This window comes from Corella eumyota, chromosome 1 (genome assembly GCF_963082875.1).
Source record: "Corella eumyota chromosome 1, kaCorEumy4.1, whole genome shotgun sequence".
NCBI lineage: Eukaryota > Metazoa > Chordata > Ascidiacea > Phlebobranchia > Corellidae > Corella > Corella eumyota.
In genome coordinates, this window is record NC_137490.1 from 16,652,382 (window position 1) to 16,676,987 (window position 24,606).

The following is a 24,606-nucleotide window of genomic DNA, read 5'->3' on the forward strand; positions in this document are numbered from 1 at the left end:
TTAGTTTTACTTAACTATTTTAACCAAAATATTCTTTGTCTTTAAACTTTCAACACAGCTAAAAATATTACATGATAAATAAATACAAACTGAGAGTAAAAATAGTGTGATAGCAACCTATGCACAATTTAATATTTGGTATCATTTATATTAGCACTGGTATATACAAATATTTTATTGAAATAAATAATCACATATTAATAAAACTTAAATAAAACTCTAATAATTGTTGACGTGTTATAATGTTTTCTTAAATAAAAAAAGTTGTTTATTATTTTACATATTAAAAAAATCAACCCACATCAGTATAACAACAAACAGTCTACTGCTCATTTCAACACAGTCATAATAAAACAAGGAAAGAGAGAAAGTTGTAAATTCAGATAGATTCAATTAAGCGCATGTGAGGCATCAAATTAAACCTAATGTCCTACTGGAAAAAGAAAACTACTTGACCAAAAAAAAATTATATTCCGTTGATATATAGAAATTAAAATAGGTAGACTTAAATGTCAATGATAGTAAACCTGTTTTTTTTAAATCTAAGTGACCACATAACCTAAAATATTTATAAAGTTTTGAATAATAATAATACTGGTAAAATGCTGATACAATAACTCTCACATACAACCAATTAAAACAATATTTTGAATGTAAGATCGCAAGAATTTAAAAAACAATTTAGTAACTTTAAATTCATATATAAATATATACTCTAAGATGTTACAATAAAGGGTAATTTGGCACTTATTATGTTTGGGTCAATAAAATACACTTCAAAAAAATGTACTAAATCTGATTACATTTATAAAATATATATTTTTGCTTCTTTTTTGAAGCAAAGGTATATTTGGCATAAGCCCTAATGCCATAGTCAAAATAATTAAAAAAAAAAAAATTTAAAAAAAAGGCTGATTTTAAGTTTAACTGAAAAACAATTAACAAATAGTAATTTCCTACTAGAGAAAAAATAAAATAATCATAGGTTGTTATAAAAAAGAAAAAAATGAGAAAACCGAAGTTTTCCAAAAATCGGAAATCTTCAAGCTAAACATTAAAAGATGTGTTTAAGTAAAAAATGAAATAAACATATATCATCTTTTATGTTTGTAATAAATTTGTTAGAAGAAATCATTACAAACCCTAGATCAAGAAAATAGACTGACAGCACAATGCCTAAGTTCTGCATAGAAAATTTTAATGAAGTTATCAGCATACTTCACATATTGCTCTCTAGGAATAGTTTGAAAAACTTAAAAAACTCAGTTTTTTAAGATATTTTAGACAAAGAATTTTAAACTTTTTTGACTTTTTCGTCAAAAAAATTTAGTCTAGGCAGCTTAACTGAGCCAATTGCCTATGCATTTGTGTTTTGTAATTTTCTCTTATTAGTTTTTTAGAGAAGTTAGAAATTGGATTTTTAAGACTTAGTAACTGGAAAAGGATGAGCTTCTGTGTTAAATACCCAATCATCCAAGCTTATTAAATCATCATCAGAGAAAAGAAGATATAAATATCTAAATATTACAATATTGGTTATTTATTAAAGTTTTAGTTGCAGACAAAAAAATTACGCAAAATTTAAAACTTTTGATATTAAAACCTAACTTGAAAATAAACCTTAAGTTTATTATTAAAATAATATAAATTTAAAAAAATATTAGTCTAATTTTGCCATTATATTGTCTAAATAAAAATACAAAAAAACAACAACATACTTTAAGGTTTCAGCAAGGAAAAAACTTTGTTGTACATCATCATACTGTGGTTTGGGAGCATAAACATCTTTCACTCCACTAAAACCATTCTCTACTTCACAATTCTTCTTTAACGCCTAAAATATATAACACACAAATTAATTAACAATTTTAACATTTCATTCAGTATAAATTTTCTTTATCTAAAATTCCAACATAGTATTATATATATTATTATTTCAACATCAAATTTCAAAGAATTTAGCAATGGAAATAATAAGAAATTTGCTAATTTAAGACAAATATCACAATTGGAAAATAAACCAATTGTTTGTCAAAAAAAGGTACACTTGAAAATTGCTCAGACAAAAACCATAAAGATTTGAACAACCATTTACTATTTAATCCTTTTTTATGGGTGTTTAGCACTTATAAATATTAAACAAGCAGTAAGCTAAGTGATATAAAAACAAAACAAATATTTACAATTTTACAATCACATGTGTTAAAAACCAAAAGTTTTAATTAAACTTAAAAAAGATTTTACCTGAACAGCTTCCCAGCCCCAATCTCTATATTTCTGATCTTTGGTAAGTCTCCACATCACAAAATATGTCTCGATTACTTCTGGTCTAAGAATGTAATACTTTTCGTTGGCTCTCATTGCTACCGCTTCACTTGCCCCTGAGAAATGGAAAGCCTCTGGGCCCAACTTTGTGGCTACATTCAAAAATAAAGATTTTAATTGTGGGTAAATGGTAAAAAATAACATATTCTTTAATCAACCAAATATGAATTTAAATTCAGGAAAATATATTATTAAAACAACAATTTTAATAAATTAACCCATAAGTTACAAATAGACTTTTTGTACACTTACACGATCTATCATAAGACTCGTGACAAGTGTGGGCAATTTCAGCTCCAAGGTCCATATAATGTTGTTTGTCTTTTGAGCCTTCAGCTCCAAGTGCCAACATTCCACCAGCAAAGCAAGTTAAATGTCCCATCTTTGCTTCCAACCTTCCTGACCTCCATTCACCGAGGTATGTCATTCCACTGCTAGAATGGCCAATCAAGTGCTTTTCAACAGCCTGTGATAAATGGATATGAATACACATTAAGGTTTCTTCAAATATTGGTAACATGATATCTTGATAAGATAGTTGATGTAGTGTAAGTGTAATTTGAAATTGTTAAGCCGGAAAATGACTAATAATGTTTCTGGAAGATTTAAAGATTCAGTAATGTCCCTTTTGAATAAAAGAAGTGGCTTTCAAAACAGAAAATTAACAAAATAATTTAATATTTTATTATTTTCAAATATTTTATTATTTTGTAGCATCAAGTAACTTATTCGTATCAGTTGATAGTTTAAAAATTTTTTAAATCGACCTATTATAAAATGGAACTTTATCAATAAAAACTTTATTGCTTTTTTATTATTTTATGCATAGCAGTTATACTTACTTCCTCATCAGACAAATACAGACAAAAAAACTTATTGTTCTCTTTATTACCAAATATTAGCCTGCTAAATATAGGCTTATCTTTTTTTTAAGTTTTTAAATAAACAAAAACAAGAAACAGCTTCTAGCCAGCTGTTTAAAACAAACAAACTTCTTTTTTTAACACTGATGTCAATATATAGTGTTTATAATTATTAAAATAACAAATATTAACAATGTTATAATAACAAAAACCATAATAAAATATTTTTTTACCACAATAAAATATGGTTGCTATAACACAGCCACAATATAATTTATGCTGATATTGATGCTACCACCAACAGGTTGAATACTTTAGGTATAGTTACATAGGAAGTCAACATAAATTTGGTTTTAAATAAATTACAAAGGTTAATTACCTCCATAGCTTCATCATACATCGTTCTTGCTTCCGTGTCGGTTTTGCCAGACAACAACCAAGCTTTGAGCAAATATTCATAAAAACTATCACCCAGTGCTCCCATTGATACATGTCCTAAACAAATTTTTAAAAGTTAATACAACTTGGAAAAAAAAAAAAATTTTAAAAGTTGGTAAATTAACTTGACAGGGCTTATTGTATAGAATTGATCTATACTATGACAATAATGTATACCTTCTGTTTTAGTCCATAATTTAACAAATAAAATTAAAAATTTTAAAAACACTTTAAAATTAAATTTACTTTGTCCCCAAGCACCAGTCTGTGGGTTCATATAATTTGGATACAATCCATTCGGTTTATCTGCATTCTTTAACACTTTTCGAATCTCCATAACTTTTTGAAGATATTTTTCATCCCCTAAAAATAATCAAAAATAATTTTAAAAAAAGTTATAAAAGCAGTAAATGAATGCAGCTTTACAACCTAATTTTATTAATAGTTTTTTTTATGTTATTAAAACAAGTTTTTAAAAGCAATCTATACAATATTTTGTTTAAGAACATTTTTCCAATAAATGTTTAATGCATTTAATTATAAATCGATAATAAAAATTCCACTATGGTCGTTTCTCTTTTCAAATTTAATAAAATTTATTCAGTACTAAACACTAGGCAGGCAAACCATACATAATACATGGTTCATTGGTGATTTCCGTTTAAAAGCCTTAACAGGACAAGAGTTAAGATAATAAGTAAAAAAATGTAACACTTTTAAAACTAAATAATATTTGAAATTAAATTATTTTAAAAAAATCTAGTAATGGGGTGGCAACAAAAACTTATTAGCAGATTTTTTATAAAATTTTATTTGATAAATATTTTGGGTGTTTTAATTTACCAGTATATTTGCTAAGCATAGAAAACTCCAAATGTATGGTTCCAAATTCAGACAAAATGGAACTTCCCCCTGAAGCCCATCCCCAATTTCGTACATTTCCACTAAATAACAAGTGTTTTATTTATTTATTAATTCCCTAGTTTTAAATTACTCTTTTTTACAAATTCTTTTACTTTATCAACTTTATATCTGAAATAGATTTTTAACATTTTTGTGACCTATAATTAGGTCATTCGATTATAACTTAACATTACCTAACTAGCATAATCACTTAATAAATTATCTACAATTATAAAAAATTAATTTAACTAACGTTAATACTTTATTTAAAATAAATCTAAAAAAATACTCAAACATTTAAAAAAACACTTCAATATATATCACATGAACTTACGTTACTGGGTTAACAAGGGCGTAAGGAATGCCAGTTTTTGTATTAAAGGCCGGCAACAATTTGTCAGCTATATTTCTCGCTTGTGAAATTAAAACATCGTTTCCAGACAAAAAATAAGCAGATAATAAACCGCCAACAAATCTGATATTTACTTCAAACACAGAAATATCTGTTCTCTGAAAATATAAATATTTAAATATTTTTTACAATTTTTTTTATAAAGGAGAATCATGAATTTTTTTTCAGTTAATCATATTTGTAATATATTTTAAAGTTTTTTTAGTTTTAAAAACACAAACACAATTAATAATAGTAGATAAATACAATATCAATAATAAACCATTATGCTAACTTTTCCGTAAATACATGACTAATTTATATAAACACCAAATTTAATGATCACTCACCGAGTTCATGTTTAAGCTAGGAACCCATTCGACAGCTTGATTGAATTCATCATGAAGTCCCATTATATAAAGTGTGTCAAGTGCATCTATAATAGTGGCCCCTGTGTCTGCACTGTTAATATTTAAGACATTTGTTTAAAAACTAACATTTAACATGAAAATTATTAACATCTTTGTAAAAAAAATTAATTTTTTTTTTAATAGAACAAACATTAATAATTTAAGTTTTAATTTAAATTAAAAAAAAATCCACAGTTACCTTCCAAATATGTTAGCTGAGTGCTTAGTTTTAGCAATAGGTTTTAGCTCATTTGCACCCCATGCATATTGATGATATCCATTCCATGCTTTTTTCATCATCTTAAACAACAACAAATAATAATTATTATTACCAACCTACATAATATAAACCAAAACATAATAATCATACTATTAATAAACCAACTCTAACACAATTTACAGTTTTAGCTAAACTAAAAATATTTAAAAAAACAGGATTGTAAATAAAAAACATACCTCTTTGACTGTGTCCCTTTTCAATTTAACATCCGGATCACTTGGAGCTCCCCGGGAGCTATCATAAGGTTGAACTTTGCTTCCAACTCCTTGTTGAAGTTGGGCAAGATGTTTTTCTTGTTCTTCTTTCTCCCTTTCAGCTTCTAATCTTTTTTTCTCATCATCAATTTCTTTCTTGATTTTAATCATCTAAAAAAATATTTAAAAAATCCAAATAAGCAAAACAATCTTAAATTGATTTGGTTGCAATTTTTGTTATTAAAAACCAAATATTACTTTACATTTTTTACTTAATTTAAAAAAATATTCATATTTATATAAAAATACCTCATTTGCTTTATCAATAGCTTCTCTGTGCGAATCTTGAAACCCATCTAACTGAGCTCTTTGATTTGCATCTTTAGGATTAAACAATATTGGTTCATTTGATCCATCCAAATTGGATTTGATAAATTCGTCTGAAAAAATGAACAAAAAAATTTAAAATGTTAATTTTATGAATAGTCATTTTAAATAACTAACCAAAGTAATAAATTGTTAATCTTACCGTGTTTCTCAAGATGGGGAAGGTTGTCATGGCTATGTTCAAACAATGGCCTTATATCCAAATTTTCATTTTTTGGAAGCAAAAATACTATCGTGTAGCAAAATAATCCAATTGTAAACAATCCAAGTGAAAATATTAATTTCTTAATTTTGAGCAGAGCCATTCTTATTAAATAATCTGATAAGTAAAATATGATAAAATGTAAGCAAACGTACAGAAAGTACGGCAACGTCATATTCACATTTTATCATACAGTCATATGTAAATTGTGACTGCCTTACGTACTGTACGTATTTTAATTACATTTTGTTTAAAGACAAGCTGACAGGGACAGGCATGTAAGACAAATTAACCGCAAAAAGTTACAAAGGCTTTTCCTGTATTATAGCAGTTTATTACAGAAATTTTTTTAAAACATAAATTACGTTACACGTATACTTTTGTTTCAGCTTTTTGCTGTTTCGCGATCAATCAAAAATTACTATTTCTGACTCATTTGTGTCGTGGCAACAAAAAACTACGTAAATATAAACTAAAGTTGTAACTTTAAAATAACTTTAGTAAACACCCTTACGTAAACATAACATTTTACGTTTTAATGTAAAAATTATACAATTTTAAAAACTTATTTGTAGCGTTAACAATTCTAAAATATAAAAATGATATTTTTATTGAATTAAGCTCACGTACACCGTCTAGCGACTCAATAATAACACTTTTTAATACGAGAGAATTTACAAAAAAAGAAAAAAGCTTGTTAAACACGCGTGGTGCTTTCATGCGTAAAATCTTGTAGATGTAAATAATTTTTTAACACAAGAAATTAATTTTTACAATACTTTAACCACTAAAATGAAGGAAAAGAAACGGCCATGGCAAGGAGTGGAAACAAAACCTGTTGGTGACGAAGTAAGATATAACAAGACAGTTAACGTGTACTGATCTGGTTAAGATTCATGCTATACAGCTATACGTTGTCTGAAAGTTTATGTTACTTTCAACATATAAACTTATGTTAAACAGTCAAATTAATGTTTAGGAAATTCTTTTCACAAATCTCCCGATAAATGATGACGTTTCTGATGAAGAAGTTGAAGGTTTGGGCATTTTGAATAGCCTATAATTTTAAATTAAAATATAACAGTACTGACAGACTGAAGTGACAAGTAACAATAACTTTAACACAAAAAATTGAAAAAATGACAATTATTTAATTTTAAACAGATGATGAAACTGCGAGTGAATATTCTGGATTGGGGGAAGATGAAGATTCTGGAAGTGACACTGGAATCTCCTCCGGAAACGAAGATGAAATTGAGCAAGACGAAGAAGTTTGTGTTTTTTTAATACTTTATTTATTACGTAATAAAATCGAGTTTCATTATTATATAGAAAAAACAATTTTAAGAAATGATTTCAATTTGTTTCAAAAACAGGTTTCACAAGCAACCGAAAAAACACCCTCTGCTAACAAAAAAGAATCACTAGATACAGATTTAATCGGAAAAATTATTACCTTTAACAACAAAGATGATGTGGATTCATCAGATGAAGAAGTAAATTAAACATAATTTTTAGTAAATATTTTTTTAAATTTCTTAATAGAATATAAATTTTTTTTATGATTTATGTTTAGGACCTTCGGAACACAGTTGGAAATATACCAATGCAATGGTACGATGACTTTCCACATATCGGTTATGATCTAGATGGAAAAACTATTCTAAAACCAATCAGAAATCAAGATGAACTTGATAAATTTCTGGATAAAATGGAAAATCCTGACCACTGGTAATAAATCAAATGTAAAACCATGTGGAAAAATAATATGTCAAATCAAACTTACCTGTTGTATTTAATTAATGTTATCCAACTTTGTTTCCTTAAAGGAAAACGATTTATGACAAATCAACTGGTAGGGATCATGTGTTAACGGAAGATGAAGTGCAGCTTATTAATCGCTTGAAACAAGGACAGTTTTCTAATTCAAACTACGACCCATATGAGGTAAATTTCATTTTATTTTAAATTTTAAAATGTTATAAAGTTATGATGCTAAAGACAACAATGTTTAAAAAATTTCGTGTAATTTTAGCCGTACGTTGACTTTTTTACGCATGAAAAAATGATTCATCCGGTTAACAACATCCCAGAACACAAAAGGAGTTTCATTCCATCTGTTTTAGAAAAAAGAAAGGTTATTATTTTGTTTTAAGTTATATATAATAAATGCATAATTGCTTATTAAATTTTTATAAAAAATTGTAAAAAACTAAGGTTGGTAAACTGGTTCATGCTATCAAAATGGGTTGGTTGAAACCCCGTAAACCTAAAACTGAAGAGGATGAAGAAGTAAAATTTTATGATCTATGGGCTGACACTAAAGATGAAAAAAAGGTAAAAATATTAAAGATTTAACAATTTCTGATTGTTGTTTCGCTTAAACATTTTAAAGTAAAGTGGTCCAAGTATTCTTACGTTTACAATAAAAAAAATTATCTTTTTTTAAACTTTTTACAGACTCATAGTGAACTAGCACGTCAGAAGATGCACATACCAGCCCCAAAAGCCAAATTACCGGGTCATGAAGCATCCTTTAACCCACCTCCTGAGTATTTACCAACACAAGAAGAGGTATAATATTAAATTAAAGTTATCACAGATCACATCATAAGATATTATATGGCATGTTCAATTAATTGTTGTTGGTAAATAGATAGATGAATGGGAGAGCGATCACCCAGAAGACAGAAAACTTGATTTTATTCCTAAAAAGTATGACTGTTTAAGAAAAGTACCACAATATCCGCAATTTATTCAAGAGCGATTTGCTAGATGTCTTGATCTTTACTTGTGTCCACGACAACGAAAAATGAAGGTAAATTTTTGATTTAGCTAGAAGAATAGATTTTTTAACCAACTTATTTATTTTTCTATACAAAGTCAAATTAAATTTCGAATTTAAAAATCACGAAATCCATTTTCAGATTACAAAATTTAATTTCAATTTTTTAGGTTAATGTTAATCCAGAAGATTTAATTCCTAATCTTCCCAAGCCGAGTGACTTAAAACCCTTTCCAACCGTACAGTCATTATGCTACAGAGGACATAAGGCTTTAATAAGAACCATTTCAGTTGATTCCACGGGACAATGGCTTGCATCAGGTAAAATTACCACATTTTTATTGTATATACTGCTAAAAAAAATAATTTTATGATGCTAAAAAATAAATTCAAGAGAAAATAATTTTGAAAATGTTCATTAGCTTCATTTTAAACTAATTTTTTTTGGCAACAGGTGCTGATGATGGAATAGTAAGAGTATGGGAGGTAGCATCTGGAAGATGTTTAAGAGAGTTTAGAACTGTTGGGAATGGTAACCCAATCAAATGTGTTGCATGGTGTCCGAATGTTAATGTGTGTTTACTTGCCATTGCTAGGTAAGAGACTTTGCAATATTGGAAGAAATGCACTTTATTAATTTAACTTATAAGAACCTGAAATAATAAGCATAAAAATTGTGGCAAAGCATTTTCTAATGTATGTTGCTGTTCATTTTAGTGGCACAACAGTAGTCATATTAAATCCGAGTATTGGAGATCGCCTGGTGTATCAAGCTACCGACAACCTCATAGAATCCTATGAAGCTCCAAATGAAGAGGATGGTGAAGAAGAAACATCAAAAACCGAAAAGAAAGTTTTAGATCCTTGGAAGACTGTAGAGTCTGGTCCAGAATATTATGATGGCCAAAGACTGGTGATAACTCATCCCAAGGTAAGGCTAACTTTTTTTTGTAGTTTTCACCTTAAGTATTCTTCAGGATTTTTTTTGCAAAATTTTGTTGAAGAGATGTTTTGGGACCAAACAGTTAAATGAAAAGTAAAAAAAAAAACATTTTAAATTTGACAGGCTGTAACAAAAGTGACATGGCATGGAAAGGGAGATTACTTTGCATCTACACTACCAGGAAATGGAAACACACAAGTTTTGTTACACCAACTTACTAAGAGGAGATCTCAATGTCCTTTCACCAAGTGCAAGGGAGCTGTTCAATGTGTTTTGTTCCATCCATCTCGGCCTTATTTCTTAGTTGCGGTAAGAATTACATTGTGGAAATAAATTTGTAACAAATATCTTACGTGTAAGAGATTAAATTATGTCTTTATTATTATTTATTATATACCTGCATTCAAGACCATGGTAAAAACTAAATCTTTTTTTAGACGCAACGATATGTTCGAATGTACAATCTTGTAAAGCAAGAATTATCGAAAAAGCTTATGACCAATGCCAAGTGGATCTCGAGCATTGCTATTCATCCTGGAGGTATCACAGATCATTTTTTATTAATAATTTAAATTTTTGACAAGTAAGATTTTACTAATAAAATGTATGTTTTTGCAGGGGATAATGTGATTGTAGGAAGTTACGATTGCAGATTATCCTGGTTTGATATGGACTTGTCAACTAAACCGTATAGAACGATGAGGTATCACAAAAGGGCAATAAGAGCTTGTTGTTTCCACAGAAAGTATCCACTTTTTGCATCGGGGGCTGATGATGGGACAGTGGTTGTAAGCCATGGAATGGTGTATGGGTAAGAGGCTAAGTTAAAATTTATAATTTGCTTGTTTTGGAAAAAGATTAATATATGTTTTAGTTGTTATGGGGTATATACGTTAAGATTTTTAACTTAGTATATACATTTCGAGATGTGAAGAAGGCTGGGTAATGCACATTGAAGCTTTTTTAAATTAGCATAAATTGGTATAATTAATAAACTTACCTTAATTAACAATTTTTTATATTTGCAGGGACCTCATGCAAAACCCACTTATAGTGCCAGTAAAAGTGCTTAAAGGTCATCGAGTTGAAAAGAATCTTGGTGTTTTGGATTGTTGCTTCCATCCACACCAACCATGGATATTTTCATCCGCTGCTGACAACACTATCAGACTTTTTACTTAACTAATATTGTGTTAAATAAATCCCCTGTACAAAGAAAATAAGTATGATTAATTTGTAAATCAAGGTATCAGTTATAGCGTTACTAACCAATCTGTATTATAAAAATTTGCAATACAATCTTAAAACATTTTAACAATTTTTTAATAATAACATATATATACAGTGTGAGAACAGTAACATAAAAATTTATTAAAAATTAAATATTGCATAATTAAGCAGAATTAAATGTTAAAATTAAAATATGACAGCATGTTACATTAAATCTAAAAGTAATGGCTTGATACATTAACCAAAATAAATATCAAAATTTATCCGTTAATTTGGTAATCATTTAAATGTGTTAATATTACATACATTGACAATTACATAATTTAAACTATAGCTATCATTTTTCCCCTTGCACCAGTGTTGTGAATAATATCATTATGAGCTTTTTGAATACTATTTAAGGACATTTCCACCCCAATGTTTGGATTAAGATAACCCAAGTGTAGCCCCGCTGCAATAACTCTCGTCATTTCAGAAAATTCATCCTTTGTAGCAGCAAATAACCCAACTCCTTGAATTGATGTTTCTTTGCCCATCATAAGTCTTGGGTTGATATCTATTTTCCCCCTGCAACCAATGACTACAACTCTTCCATTTTGTGCAAGCAATTCAAGATCAACATTAAGGTTCACATTAGAAAGCATTTCTAGAATTAAATCGGGCCTTCGACCATTCATGCATTTTTTAATTAATTCTGTATATCCTTCTTCTTTGTGATTAAATACATTAGCAACTCCCTGATTTTTAACTGCTTCCACTCCTTCAGGAGAACCGGCTGTTCCAATTACCATAATCCCTCTAGATGCAGCTAACTGAATAGCAGCCATACCAACACCACCACTAGCTCCGTGAATTAATACAAGATCTTTAGGATTTGCATTCCCTTTCTGAAACAAAGCTCTATATGCCGTAAAATATGGTGTTCCCACTGCAGCTCCTTTTCTTAAATCATATTTATCAGGTAGTCTTACTAACCAGTCCTTGTGAACTACACAATACTCAGCATAACCTCCACTTTTTACATGCATAAAGGAAGCTACCCTATCGCCTTCATTAAAACGCTTTACATTTGAACCAGCAACCATAATAATACCAGCTACATCATTACCTGGAATATATGGCAACTCTGGCAAACGTGCATAGTGACCTGACCTTATGTAGGTGTCAACAGGATTTATTCCTACAGCTCCAACTTTTACAAGAACTTCGTCAGCGCCAGGTACCGGAATTGGCACATCTCGGCGTAATTCTAAAACATCGGGATCGCCAAATTTCGATACAACGATCGCACGCATGATTTTCGTTGATAACAATGGGCCTTTAGAGGACAGCATATTTTAAATTTAATCTAAACTTTTTTATAAATCTTAAGGACAACTGCAATAACTTTGCTTTGCACAAGCTGCAATCTAATATTTATTTATAAACAGAAAGTGATCATATGTTCTATGTTAGATCCCATGTGAAAGTTTGAGAGATTGACTAAAAAAGAATATTTTGCTGCGCATCAAAGCGTAAACACTTATGATTTTGATGTTTATCCTCTTTACAGAACTTTGGATGTTTTTTTTTTTTTGTTTTTTTTTGTATATATATCTTTATCCTCGATGTGGGAAAGTCGAATGCGCGACTTAAACATAGAGTAACATCAGTTACTCCGACCCAGTCTCGAGTTGCCTGTGGCAGTTTGGGATATTATAGAGACTATAATTGCCCGGTAATTATGCTGCTGATTAAGTGCTGGCTCAGCAGGAGTTCACACCGTTTATAGCGCCTTATTCAAGGGCGCTACAGCATGAAAACAGTGGGGATTGAACCCACGACCTCATGTGTGGTGTAGCAAGTGTTCTTACCACTACACCACGCTGCCGGTGAACGTAAGAAAACGTGAGAAAACCAAAATATACAGAATTTATGAATTATTTATTTCGTTTTAAATTAATAAAATCACCACTGCCGTTATAATTACTGACAATTTAAGACATTAAGAAAGTGGCCTAATTGTTGCAACTTCCTTGAACTTCGTAGTACAATGATTCCCACTGATTGTAGTTGTACACGTTAAGCCCGTCATCAATATGAACTGGGTCAGGTGTACCCCAAACACCACCCCATCGAAGTCCGGCATTCATAACTGCGGTAACAAAACACTCTGCGTTTGAGTTGTATCCCGCTGTTAAAAAAAATATTTTTTTTTGAAAAGTTTAGCAGTAATGAAATACCGGTTAAAACTATAAAATACAATTGATCAAATAAAAAACACAGCTTACCGTACAAGCAATCACCATTGCACCAGCCATTTGGAGTATCCACGTTCATATCAATTGCATGGCCAACGAGATGGTTAGAGTTTGAAGCTGGTGGAACAACGATACCGCCCAAGTTTTGTCCTTCTTTTCGGTAAGCATGCGTAACCCAAACCTGTAACATTATTTAATTTATCTTTTACAGTGTGTTAAATTGTTATTATTTTAAATAAAAAAATAAAAAAATTTTACCGTCACACCGCACTGGGCCGCTAATCCGTGTATCGTATCCATTTTGGAATAAAAAGATGGTTCTACCTCAACAGTGAGGCCATTGTATCCCTTTATCCTGGTGGAACTATATGTCATAAGTGAGCAGCCTAAACGCAGATATCATTAAACAACTGAAGTGTAAATATATTTTTAAGTATATTTCATTGAACTGTTACTTCCTGATGAAGTCCCACTTGCACAACACTGTCTTTCTGAGGGTCCGCCACATTTTCCACTAGAATACGAGCCTGAGCAGTAGTTGCTGTTGTCTTGGCAATTTCCGCCCACACTATCGCACGCTGAATCGGAACTGGACCAAATATTTTCGTTTGCTTGACCTGGATAACAGATAAATAAAATAATTAGCTTTACGTCAAATATAAATTTTACTGTAAAACGCTTAAAAGTTACATATGGCGTCGCAGTTTAAACAGCAACGACGGTTAGAATCTCCATCGCATTTTCCTTGTTCGACTCCAGCATTACAAACGTAGTATCTATAGTCGACGCATGTTCCGCCTTTAGATGTGCACTGGAAATCGGAAGCTAAAATTGCAAATGCGTAATGCTACATTAAATCAGATTTTGATAAATTTTGTAATTTTTGTGTTAAACTAATTGACATGTTTTACCTAAAGCTCCCGTCGCTAGAAAAATAAGAACCAAACACGAAATCATTTTTGCTAATGCTGTGCAGAAACGTAACCTATTTGTAAAATTACTGAACTTGCAAACGTTACCCTATATAGAGAATACATGCGTGTGAATGAACATGTGTGAATACTTACATTAAATTTAAAAATAAATTCGTTGCTTGCTAATTAAACACACTGTCTAACTATAACTAAACTTAATACGGTAAACCTGGCTTGGTGTTATGCGTCGGAAGATCAACATTAACACTTTCTAAAATTTAACTCAAAAATAAATAATATGTTTGCTTTTAAAACAGCGTTAGCGTGTAATAAAACTAAATTGACTTATTGATAGTCGTAATTAATTAATAAACAACAACATTAAGACTAAGTTTAGGTGCGCTAAAAAAATAATAAAAGCAGCAGAATTCTAAAGTACAAATTTAAAAATGTTAACAATCTTTACCTCAAAGCCAAAATTTATGTAAAAATGCACTATTTTGTTAAAGTAAAGGCAAAAATAAACTTGTTTGACTAAGAACAACATTTAAAAAAATTGACTGGTCAAATTACTTTTTTTTAAAAACGAGCTAAATTTATAATGGAAAATGAGTAGCTTTAGCGGTTAAAGATTTATTCAAGCGGAACTAGTCTCACATGGTTGATGAAAAAAAGGGAAATCGAACGGAATCTATTTGAATCGTTGTTAGGCATGCTTTTGCTAGAATGTTCGAAAATAAATTCTAGTTATCTATCAGTTTATGTGATAATTTTAAACCCAGGGTGTGTATGAAATTAAGCTGTTTGTTAATACATTATTTTTAATTTAATTTTTTTAGTGTTTATTAAGTTAAGCTAGTTGTTAATATTTATAACGCTTTACAGCTTTAGCTGTCAGGCTGTTGAGGTATTTGTATTTAAAAAAAATTATATTTCAGGATCAATATTTTTTAATTATTAAATATTAAATTCTAAAAGTTACACAAAATGGCTTTCCATGTACCTAAAGCACCAGGATTCTCACAAATGCTTAAAGATGGGGCAAGAGTAAGTTAAATTGCGTTACATCAGTACATATAACTTTAACATTTCAAAAAAAAAATACTTACTGTTTTAATTTAATTTTTAGCATTACCAAGGTTTAGATGAAGCAGTATACAGAAACATTAATGCTTGCAAAGAATTAGCAAAAACCACCAAAACTGCATTTGGTCCCCATGGTAAGTTTTATGTAAAATATAATATATAAATGGTGTTAAAACAAAAGAATGCTTAATGGTGTAATTATTTGTAATTCAATACCAAGCTTTAAATATGCCAAATAAATAGGATTTACAATATAGTTGTGTTTAGGAATGAACAAAATGGTCATTAACCATATTGAAAAACTGTTTGTTACAAATGATGCAGCTACAATTCAACAATTAAACTAATATGGTTTATTTTTCTGTGTTATTTTTATTTGTATAACCTTTTTAGGTTCAACATCCAGCAGCAAAGATGGTGGTGATTGCATCGCAAATGTGTGAACAAGAAGTTGGAGATGGAACCAATCTCGTTCTTATCCTTGCAGGTAAAAATTAGTTATAAATTTTAAATAAAAATTGCAGTATATGATGGATAATTTAAGGTGATATCATCTGAGCTTGCAAATTTAATTCATGACATATCTCTAAATAAAATCTAATGTTTACTTCTCCAATTTTTATTTATAGGAGCTATGTTAAGCCAAGCAGAAGAATTGTTAAGATTGGGTTTATCTGTTACTGAAGTAATTGAAGGATATGAACAGGCTTGTGAAAAAGCAATTGAAATATTACCTTGTAAATAAATTTAGCGTCTATTATTCCCACTTTTTTGTAAATGTTAAAAAAAAAACTCTTTAGCTTATTTACCAACTAAACCTGAATTTGGTTGATATGTAGACCTAGTGTGTTCAAGCGTAGAAGACCTAAGGAATGAAGAAATGGTAACAAAAGCTTTAAGAACTTGTATTGCAAGTAAACAATATGGAAATGAAGATTTTCTTTCCAAGTTGATTACTAAAGCGTGTAGTAAGTTTATATTTTAATTACTAGTAAACTAAAAAGAGATTTCCTCACTAACCAACAAAAACAGGTTTACTCAGAACGCTTTTTTCTATTTTGTAGCTTCAATTCTTCCACCAACCAAATTGTCATTTAGTGTGGATAGTGTCAGAGTTGCCAAATTAATGGGAGCAGGAGTTCACTCTTCAAAAGTTATTAATGGAATGGTTTTCTTGCGGGAATGTGAAAGTAATTTTTTACAAAAACAGTAATTTTTCTTTAAGGTATCCCTTACATCAGAAATTATTCATATTTTTTTTGATAATAGGTGACTTAAACATGATGAAAGATGCCAAGGTGGCGGTATTTTCTTGTCCTTTTGACATGCTCAACACTGAAACCAAGGGCACAGTTTTGATCAAGAATGCAAAAGAACTTAAAGAGTTCAGCACTGGAGAAGAAAATATGTTGGATGCTGTAAGTTTGAGCTGAGAAAACAAATCATGAAGTATACAACTTTAAATATATTTTATAATATTTCTGTTACTTTTAGCAAATTAAAGCCATCGTGGACACTGGTGTAAACGTTATTGTATCTGGAGGCAAAGTTTCAGATCTTGCTCTCCATTTTTCCAATAAATATAAATTGATGGTCGTTCGCCTCAACTCAAAATGGGATATTAGAAGATTGTGTAAAACCATCAATGCCACTCCTCTTCCAAGACTGGTAATAATTTTAAAATAAATATGTTAATTTTTGTGCACTTTTGTTGCAAAAATAAAGACAAACTTTTTTTGTCATGTACATAATTTTTAATAATTTGCATTGTTTTGTATAGACCCCACCCACAGCAGATGAAATAGGTCACTGTGCAATTGTTCGCCAAGATGAGGTTGGTGACCGAAGTGTGGTCATCTTCGAGCATTTGTCTAATGAGGGAAACAAGATATGCACCCTAGCTCTCCGTGCAGCTACACTAAATATTATGGATGATTTGGAACGTGCAGTTGATGATGGCGTCAACAATTTCAAAGTTCTAACTAGAGTAAGTATTAGAGTGTTAATCTAGCAAGAATTTAACAACCCACTACAAAGCTTCTATGTTTAAAAAAAATTTTTTATGGGACAACAGACTGGTCCCAGGAGCTGGAGCTACAGAAATTGAACTCGCAAGACAAATCCAGAAATTCGGTGAATCCCAACCCGGTTTGGAGCAATATGCCATCAAGAAGTATGCACAGGCACTAGAAGTTGTCCCCAGGGCATTAGCTGAAAATGCAGGGCTTAACCCAACTGAAATTGTATCCAAACTGTATGCAGCTCACCAGGTAAACTATTGATTACCAAGTATCTATTCTAGCAACTTGCAAAATAATCATTTTGGTGTTACTTTATTATGAATACTTATTTTCAGGATGGTGCATCAAATGGAGTTGATATTGAAGAAGGTGAAGTTCTTAATTCTGTAGAAGCTGGTATAACAGATTCCTACTTGGTTAAGCACTGGGCTTTAAGACTGGCCACCAACGCAGCAGTCACTGTTCTTAGGGTGGATCAAATTATTATGGCAAAACCAGCAGGAGGCCCAAAGCCCACTAAACAGGGAGGAGACTGGGATAAAGACGATGATGAATAAGCTTTTTTTCATAAAAATTAGGCAAATAAAAAAAATTTGGTCAAAATTCAAAACTGTTCGAGATTAAAGGCGTTTAAGTTTAAATTTAATAACGGCAAAATTTTTGCTGCTCTTAAATTCACATATTTACTGTTTTGCATGTTAAAAATTTCTTGTACATGTTGTAACCAGGAAGTTTTCCTTTCGTAGATTTTTTGTTGCTGTTCACAATTGTTGGAATTACATCAGAGTTCCACAATAAGAAAATAAAAATTCCTTGTTTGCAATGACTTTTTGATTAATTGAAATATATTCTTATTTATAAGAAAAAAGGTGCTATAGATTAATTTAATACAAGGTAGTCAGTAACAAAAAGATATCACCTGTATTTTTTAGCCTTGCATAAACATACAATACACAAGCTAGTAAATATGTTTGTATGCTGGCATTTTAGGATTTATTAACATTATTCAATAAAATTTAAACTAAAAGAAAAAAACTTGGTCCAAGAGCATCTTAATATATGTTAAACAAATAAGAAGTTTTATATAAAAACATTAAATTAAAATTAACTACTACAAAAATAATTTATAAAATGTACAATTAGAAATGCTTTTTAGATTAAACATTGCATAATTTTCCAGACAAGAGAATTATTTTAAAATAGCATGTTCAAATTATACATTAACCGTTTTCTATATGAGAACCTTTAATGCACATTTTTGGGTTTTCGATATCTCGCTTGCTTTGAATCATTCTTAGTTCAAGGTTTGAAAAAGTTGGTTTTGTACCACTAGGTACTTCATCTAATAAATAAATTAAAAAGATTTAACTAATTCATTGATTTTTAGTAGAATAACCTTCTAATTTATTGATTTTCGGTAAACTTACCTTCAGCAGCTTTTTGGGTTCGTATTAAAACATTGTGCATAGTTTTTTTTTTTTTTTTTTTTTTTCGCGCCTTGATAAAAGTAAATAATAAATACGATATACAATTAATATTACAACAATGCGACGGGAAAAAATAACAAAATCAATTTAATGATTTAAAACATGTCAAAAGTATTAATGTTTACATGAAGATTTTAATTATTTTATGGCATGGTCACCAAACCCAGTATAGATTATATTATTAATAAATGCGATATATAAAATACATTTTACAAAATACACCAAAAAAATAAAACTATAACAAAGGAGTGACGAAATAACAAAATAAAATTGAACGAAAAAAAAAGAAAGTTACGACACATTTGATTTATAATAGTAGAGCAATCACTGTCGATGGTAGTTACAGTGTAAAAAATGACTTAAAGAAAATAATAATTACATTTAATATAACCCAGTATGGCTCTAGTAGGAAAGCACGAACTGGTCACGATAAATTGCATGTGATAAAGGGACTAACCGAAATAAACCTACCTAAAGAAAGAACGTCCCAGAATGGCCTTTCACAACGTATATCACATACAACGCACAAAAATATTAAACAACCCACCAACTAGTGGGGGTTCACGTAAATAGAGTAAGTAAATATAAATGTTTAAAACTAGTTAATAGTAGAAAAGAAAGAGGAAACTTGATAAATTAAAATATATTACATCGATAGTTTAAAGAAAGATTGCATAATTAAGTTAAGTTTGTGACGCAAAGTGTTAGAGTAGCTGAATGAATAAGTAGCTTTGTATGGTCCAAATTATTTGTTCAGGGTGGTTGGAGGAATATGGTAAGGTTGGTGTTGCTTTTTGAAGTATATGGTCTGAGAGCCCAGTCTGAAAAAACAAAAAAATTCTCGGCAGTAATAAGTTCTTAGTTAATGTATTTATAAGGATAATTTACTGGTAATTTATTGAAAACGATGCTACTTTGGTGTTTTGACATTGGGTTTGGCAAAATTTTAAAGGGTAATTAAGCAGAGGAGTTCTGGAATTGTAGCACACAGTGTAACAGAAAAAAAATATATAAAAAATACATAAAAAAAAACAAAAAAAAATAGATACATTTATTGTGAGTACTGAGGTGCAGTCAAGGAATAATGCAATTACAAATTTAGTGAAAAGGTTAGTAAAAAATAAATTAGGAAATAAAACTGTTTCACAAGTTTGGCATGACCTGTTATCAGCATGGACTGCCTTTTGGAACAACAAACTATTTCACAGCACACTTACAGTGAAAATTACGGTGGCATAGGCATGACCTGTTTAAATACATGGACTGCCTTGTTTAAAAGTGAATATTTTAAGTACAAAATAAATACAATAAAGAATAAAATAATGTGTTTTTTTTTGTTGAAAGAATAAAAACATCACAAGCAAATCTAACAGTGAATATGTAGTAAGAGAAATGGTGGTTAGCATGCACAAATAAGTATAGGTGCTTATCTGTGTGTGAATTATTATTTAAGGTTAGGATGAATAATTTCGGACAATAGATGGTTTTTGAGTTTTTTATTGAAGGTTTTGTTTGAACAGTTTAGCTTAATAATTTTATCAGGTAATTTATTCCAGATTTTAACACCAATGTACTTAATTGATTGTTGTGTCAAGGTTTTGCTAAAATATGGGGTTGACAGTTTAGATTTGTATCGGGTATTTTGGGAGTGAATGTTGCTTGGGTTAGAGAAGAAATTATCAAAACAAGATGGGAGGGAGTTTTTTAGGTATTGAAAAACTATAGAGCTAGTTTCAAGGGTAAAAAGATCTTCAAGAGATAGTAAATGTGTGGGCAAAGAAGTTTTATCTTGGTTGGTATTATAAGAATAAGAAATCAAAGTAAGGTATTTTTTGCAAACATGTTGAATTTGGGATTGAATTTTCAAACTACCATGTTTCCAAATGGGGATACAATAACGGATATGACTTAAAATTAGAGTATGGTATAAGGAGATTATTGCATTTTGGTTTAGATTTGGCCGAATTCTTCGAATAACTCCAAGGTTTTGTCGAATTTTTTTAAGTATGTTTTTCATATGTGATTTCCAAGAGAGATTTTGGCTGATGGTAAGTCCAAGAAATTTAATTTCATGAACTTTTTCAATGACTGTTTTACTTATTGTCAGATTTTTAAGTTGTTTGATGGATTGGTTGTTACTTGGTTTAAAAATTATATATTTGGTTTTTCCAATATTGAGGGATAGTTTGTTTGCAGAGAGCCAGTGCTGTAAATTGGCTAGTTCATTATTACCATTTAAAATTAAGTTCTCAGGGTTTTTATCGGTTAAAAGAAGGGTGGTGTCATCTGCAAACATTACAGGGGAAGATTTTAGCAGGGAGTTGGGAAGGTCATTTATGTAAATTAAAAAAAGTAAAGGTCCCAGTATTGAGCCTTGAGGTACACCATAAGTAATTCTATTCTTATTGGTTGATAACTGGCCATTAAATTCGACGACTTGAGATCTATTTGTCAGATAATGTTTAAACCAGTTTTGGGCAATTCCTCTTATTCCATAGTATTGTAGTTTGTGCAGTAGTATTGTATGATCTATAGTGTCAAAAGCCTTCGAAAAGTCCAAAAATATTCCAAGTGCTGCTTTTTTTTGTTCAAAAGCATCAGTAATTTTACTTATTAACAGGGCTGCAGCTAAGTTAGTTGAATGAAGTTTTCGAAATCCAAATTGTTGTTTAAAAAAAAATTATTTTGTTCAAGAAAGAATGATACCCTTTTATGCATAATTCTTTCTAGTATTTTTGAAAAACAGGGTAGAAGGCTAATGGGTCTATAGTTTTTAGTTTCTTTGAGGTCACCCTTTTTGTAAATAGGAATTACTTTGGCAGTTTTAAATTCATTTATTGATATGCCAGTTGCAATCGAAAGGTTGAAAATATGACTTAGTATTTCTATAATTTTTTGAGGAGTTGATTTAACAATTTTTGATGGTATTTCATCCAATCCATAACTAGTTTTGGGTTTCATTGATGCCAAAATAAGTTCAATCTCTCTTGGACAGGTGGGTTTAATAAAAATTGATTTCAATATAGGTTTTTTGAGGAAGGAATTAAAGGTCAGGTTGGTAGAGGGTATAGATTTAACCAGTTTTTCTGCTATTGATGTGAAGTAAGTATTAAAATGATTGGATATTATCTTGTTGTCCGAGGTTGGACTGTTGTTGATATTAAATTTGACTTGATGTTTTTTTCTTTTAGATTTACCAATAAGAGAGTTAATAGTAGTCCAAGTTTTTTTCATATTAAACCTAAATTTATTAAACAGACCTTTGTAATACTCAAATTTGGCAGATTTCATTGATTTTTCATATTTATTTCTTTTGAGGTTATAATCCAGTTTATTTTTAGAGTTTCGTTTTCGAAGCCATTTTTTATAAGCCAGTTGTTTTGTTTTGTTAAGTTCTTTTAGAATATTAGAAAACCAGGGATTGTCTTGTTTTAATTTTTTTTTAGATTTTAAAGGAAAATTTTGGTCAAAAGTTTTTTTATAGGATGTTATAAATTCTTTATAGGCTTCATTTGGGTCTTCAAATGAGTATATTTGGTCTGTTTTTAGATTTTCAAGGTTAGTATTAAATTTGGCCAGATTTGTTGGATTATAGCATCTGTAGGTTTCAGTATTAATAGTTGGGTTTTGGTTTCTAGTTATGTTTGTACATTGAACTACTGGAAAGTGATCTGAAATGCCATCGACAATATAGTTGAAATAACTTTTTCTAGAGCAAGTTTCAGGTCATCAGGATGCTGGTGTGTCCAAGCCAAAAGGAGGGCAGCAAAGAGGTCACCTGACCCAACAAATGCTGCACCAATCAGTGGCATTTCAAGTTTTATTTTTTGACATGTATGTCCATTAGTTATTGATAAAAAACAAAAATTTGTCACAAATACATAATCATTTTTAAGAACCCAAGGCACAACTGCTTTAGATTCTAAATACATAATTTATGTTTGTAAATCTTACATAATTGTTTGCTTCCATAACCGACAAGAGAGTCTTTTCCACCTAAAGTTGAACTACTTATCACAACAAGATTTGGTCCTAAGGAATGTAAATGATCTATTGCCTGTATAGCTTCTTTTTCTGTTGTAATAGGTTTTCCTAAAAACAACGTAAAAACAACTAAGTTACTAAATAAAAAAAATTTAAAACAAAAAATAAACAAATCATGAAAAATGTGTAACTATAATTCGTAAATAATAGTTTACAATTTACCTGTCAGAAGTTCAGCTTCAAATTGGTTTGGAACCAACACATCAGCAATCGGAACAACTTCTTCTCTGTATACTGGTAAAAGTTCCTCAGGAACATACATTTTTCCCTCTCCATCCCAAGTATCCCCCATCACAGGGTCACACACTAAAAATCGGATAAAAATAAAAAATAGGATAATTTTACGTAACTATTTTAAAGACTAGTTCAAAAACAAAATTACACATAAATCTTACCATAAATTAAATTAGGGTTTCTTTCTTTTAACTCCTTAATAATTTCTACCATCTTTCGTAACATTAATTTGTCTCTACAGTAACCTAAAATTGAATAAGTTTAAGATATTAATTAAACTACTCATTCATTCAAAAAAGAAAAGGCATAAAGTATTCAAAAGATTTTAGAACAAACCTGTTAATACATAATCGTAACGAATGACATCATTTAGTTTTAAAGTTTCATATGGGCCTTTTTGTAAAACAAGAAATGTTGCATTTTATAATAAATCACATTTAAAAAAGAATTTTTATTAAAAATTAAAATATCACAAAAGTATAATATTAAATTTTATTTGTTGTTATGGAAGTATGTTAATAAAGTTCATGTGCATTTCTTTATTTTTATTTTATTTTTTTGTATATATCTTTATCCTCGATGTGGGAAAGTCGAATGCGCGACTTAAACATAGAGCAACATAAGTTACTCCGACCCAGTCTCGAGTTGCCTGTGGCAGTTTGGGATATTATAGAGACTATAATTGCCCGGTAATTATGCTGCTGATTAAGTGCTGGCTCAGCAGGAGTTTATATCGTTTATAGCGCCTTACTCAAGGGCGCTACAGCATGAGATCAGTGGGGATTGAACCCACGACCTCATGTGTAGTGTAGCAAGTATTCTTACCACTACACCACGCTGTCAGCTATGTTAGCTTATTAGACCGAACATATTGAAATTTAAACAATAAATTTCAACACTTTTTATTACAAATTATCATAACAAATAACTATACCTGAAGTGGAAATACAGCAGATCTATTACCAACATATCCACGAACGACGTGACTTTGAATGGACAAGACCCGAGTCGTCATTTTTGTGAAAGAAATTTTAAACTTTGTCTTTTTTAAATTTGTTATTTAAACTCTATTCAGCTATTTAAAGAAGAGTAGACGTAAATTAACAAAAATATTTAAACAACAAGACTACAAAACGCAATAAGTTAACTCAGCAAAAACTTGACCTACAAACTTTAATCAACACAACTTAAAACTATATTTCGTCACTCAAGACAAAAACAAAACAAAC

The 24,606-nt window shown here is 29.9% G+C and overlaps 6 protein-coding genes across 6 annotated transcripts; 2 read left to right on the forward strand and 4 right to left on the reverse strand.

Moving 5' to 3' along the window:
* Window positions 1-255: 255 nt before the first annotated feature.
* On the reverse strand, window positions 256-6,505 carry LOC145763620 (mannosyl-oligosaccharide 1,2-alpha-mannosidase IA-like). Its single transcript, XM_082575106.1, is given in 13 exon segments — window positions 256-1,517; window positions 1,719-1,834; window positions 2,245-2,417; window positions 2,578-2,791; window positions 3,568-3,683; window positions 3,873-3,989; window positions 4,470-4,570; window positions 4,864-5,039; window positions 5,271-5,412; window positions 5,530-5,630; window positions 5,787-5,975; window positions 6,114-6,244; window positions 6,334-6,505. Coding segments are annotated over 13 exon segments (1,836 nt in total). The 5' UTR covers window positions 6,497-6,505; the 3' UTR covers window positions 256-1,420.
* A 616-nt stretch (window positions 6,506-7,121) lies between these two features.
* On the forward strand, window positions 7,122-11,411 carry LOC145763619 (ribosome biogenesis protein bop1-A-like). The gene is made up of 17 exons (XM_082575105.1): window positions 7,122-7,242; window positions 7,373-7,430; window positions 7,558-7,664; window positions 7,770-7,889; window positions 7,970-8,124; window positions 8,223-8,340; window positions 8,429-8,530; window positions 8,611-8,730; window positions 8,854-8,967; window positions 9,050-9,211; window positions 9,349-9,499; window positions 9,633-9,774; window positions 9,896-10,109; window positions 10,245-10,430; window positions 10,559-10,661; window positions 10,740-10,932; window positions 11,150-11,411. The coding sequence occupies exons 1-17, from the start codon at window positions 7,186-7,188 to the stop codon at window positions 11,301-11,303; spliced, it is 2,256 nt and encodes a 751-aa protein (XP_082431231.1). The 5' UTR covers window positions 7,122-7,185; the 3' UTR covers window positions 11,304-11,411.
* Window positions 11,334-12,796, reverse strand: LOC145763621 (zeta-crystallin-like). Its single transcript, XM_082575107.1, has one exon. The coding sequence runs from the start codon at window positions 12,683-12,685 to the stop codon at window positions 11,675-11,677; it is 1,011 nt and encodes a 336-aa protein (XP_082431233.1). The 5' UTR covers window positions 12,686-12,796; the 3' UTR covers window positions 11,334-11,674.
* Window positions 12,797-13,348: 552 nt separating this feature from the next.
* On the reverse strand, window positions 13,349-14,548 carry LOC145740927 (uncharacterized). The gene is made up of 6 exons (XM_082558659.1): window positions 14,503-14,548; window positions 14,282-14,416; window positions 14,047-14,208; window positions 13,850-13,977; window positions 13,622-13,772; window positions 13,349-13,524 (listed from the first exon to the last, which is right to left on the reverse strand). The coding sequence occupies exons 1-6, from the start codon at window positions 14,546-14,548 to the stop codon at window positions 13,349-13,351; spliced, it is 798 nt and encodes a 265-aa protein (XP_082414785.1).
* Window positions 14,549-15,268: 720 nt separating this feature from the next.
* On the forward strand, window positions 15,269-18,452 carry LOC145763543 (T-complex protein 1 subunit theta-like). Its single transcript, XM_082575011.1, has 12 exons — window positions 15,269-15,552; window positions 15,635-15,725; window positions 15,859-15,935; window positions 15,985-16,078; window positions 16,221-16,328; window positions 16,431-16,559; window positions 16,656-16,781; window positions 16,861-17,009; window positions 17,086-17,259; window positions 17,372-17,576; window positions 17,656-17,861; window positions 17,948-18,452. The coding sequence occupies exons 1-12, from the start codon at window positions 15,493-15,495 to the stop codon at window positions 18,167-18,169; spliced, it is 1,641 nt and encodes a 546-aa protein (XP_082431137.1). The 5' UTR covers window positions 15,269-15,492; the 3' UTR covers window positions 18,170-18,452.
* A 16-nt stretch (window positions 18,453-18,468) lies between these two features.
* Window positions 18,469-24,392, reverse strand: LOC145740943 (pyridoxal kinase-like). The gene is made up of 8 exons (XM_082558660.1): window positions 24,341-24,392; window positions 23,714-23,770; window positions 23,539-23,622; window positions 23,306-23,449; window positions 23,059-23,191; window positions 22,796-22,945; window positions 19,040-19,083; window positions 18,469-18,954 (listed from the first exon to the last, which is right to left on the reverse strand). The coding sequence occupies exons 1-8, from the start codon at window positions 24,390-24,392 to the stop codon at window positions 18,833-18,835; spliced, it is 786 nt and encodes a 261-aa protein (XP_082414786.1). The 3' UTR covers window positions 18,469-18,832.
* Window positions 24,393-24,606: the final 214 nt, after the last annotated feature.

Coding starts and splice junctions, on each gene's coding strand:
- LOC145763619 (XM_082575105.1), top strand. CDS start 7,186: ATGAAGGAAAAGAAACGGCCATGGCAAGGAGTGGAAACAAAACCTGTT. Junction 8,731..8,853: donor ACACTAAAGATGAAAAAAAG/GTAAAAATATTA, acceptor AACTTTTTACAG/ACTCATAGTGAACTAGCACG. Junction 10,933..11,149: donor AGCCATGGAATGGTGTATGG/GTAAGAGGCTAA, acceptor TTATATTTGCAG/GGACCTCATGCAAAACCCAC.
- LOC145763621 (XM_082575107.1), bottom strand. CDS start 12,685: ATGCTGTCCTCTAAAGGCCCATTGTTATCAACGAAAATCATGCGTGCG.
- LOC145740927 (XM_082558659.1), bottom strand. CDS start 14,548: ATGATTTCGTGTTTGGTTCTTATTTTTCTAGCGACGGGAGCTTTAG. Junction 14,417..14,502: donor TCTAGCGACGGGAGCTTTAG/GTAAAACATGTC, acceptor TTGCAATTTTAG/CTTCCGATTTCCAGTGCACA. Junction 13,773..13,849: donor CGGCCCAGTGCGGTGTGACG/GTAAAATTTTTT, acceptor ATAATGTTACAG/GTTTGGGTTACGCATGCTTA.
- LOC145763543 (XM_082575011.1), top strand. CDS start 15,493: ATGGCTTTCCATGTACCTAAAGCACCAGGATTCTCACAAATGCTTAAA. Junction 15,936..15,984: donor CTACAATTCAACAATTAAAC/TAATATGGTTTA, acceptor TAACCTTTTTAG/GTTCAACATCCAGCAGCAAA. Junction 17,010..17,085: donor AAGAAAATATGTTGGATGCT/GTAAGTTTGAGC, acceptor TGTTACTTTTAG/CAAATTAAAGCCATCGTGGA.
- LOC145740943 (XM_082558660.1), bottom strand. CDS start 24,392: ATGACGACTCGGGTCTTGTCCATTCAAAGTCACGTCGTTCGTGGATAT. Junction 23,771..24,340: donor CGTCGTTCGTGGATATGTTG/GTAATAGATCTG, acceptor TTTTACAAAAAG/GCCCATATGAAACTTTAAAA. Junction 23,623..23,713: donor TTACGATTATGTATTAACAG/GTTTGTTCTAAA, acceptor ATTCAATTTTAG/GTTACTGTAGAGACAAATTA.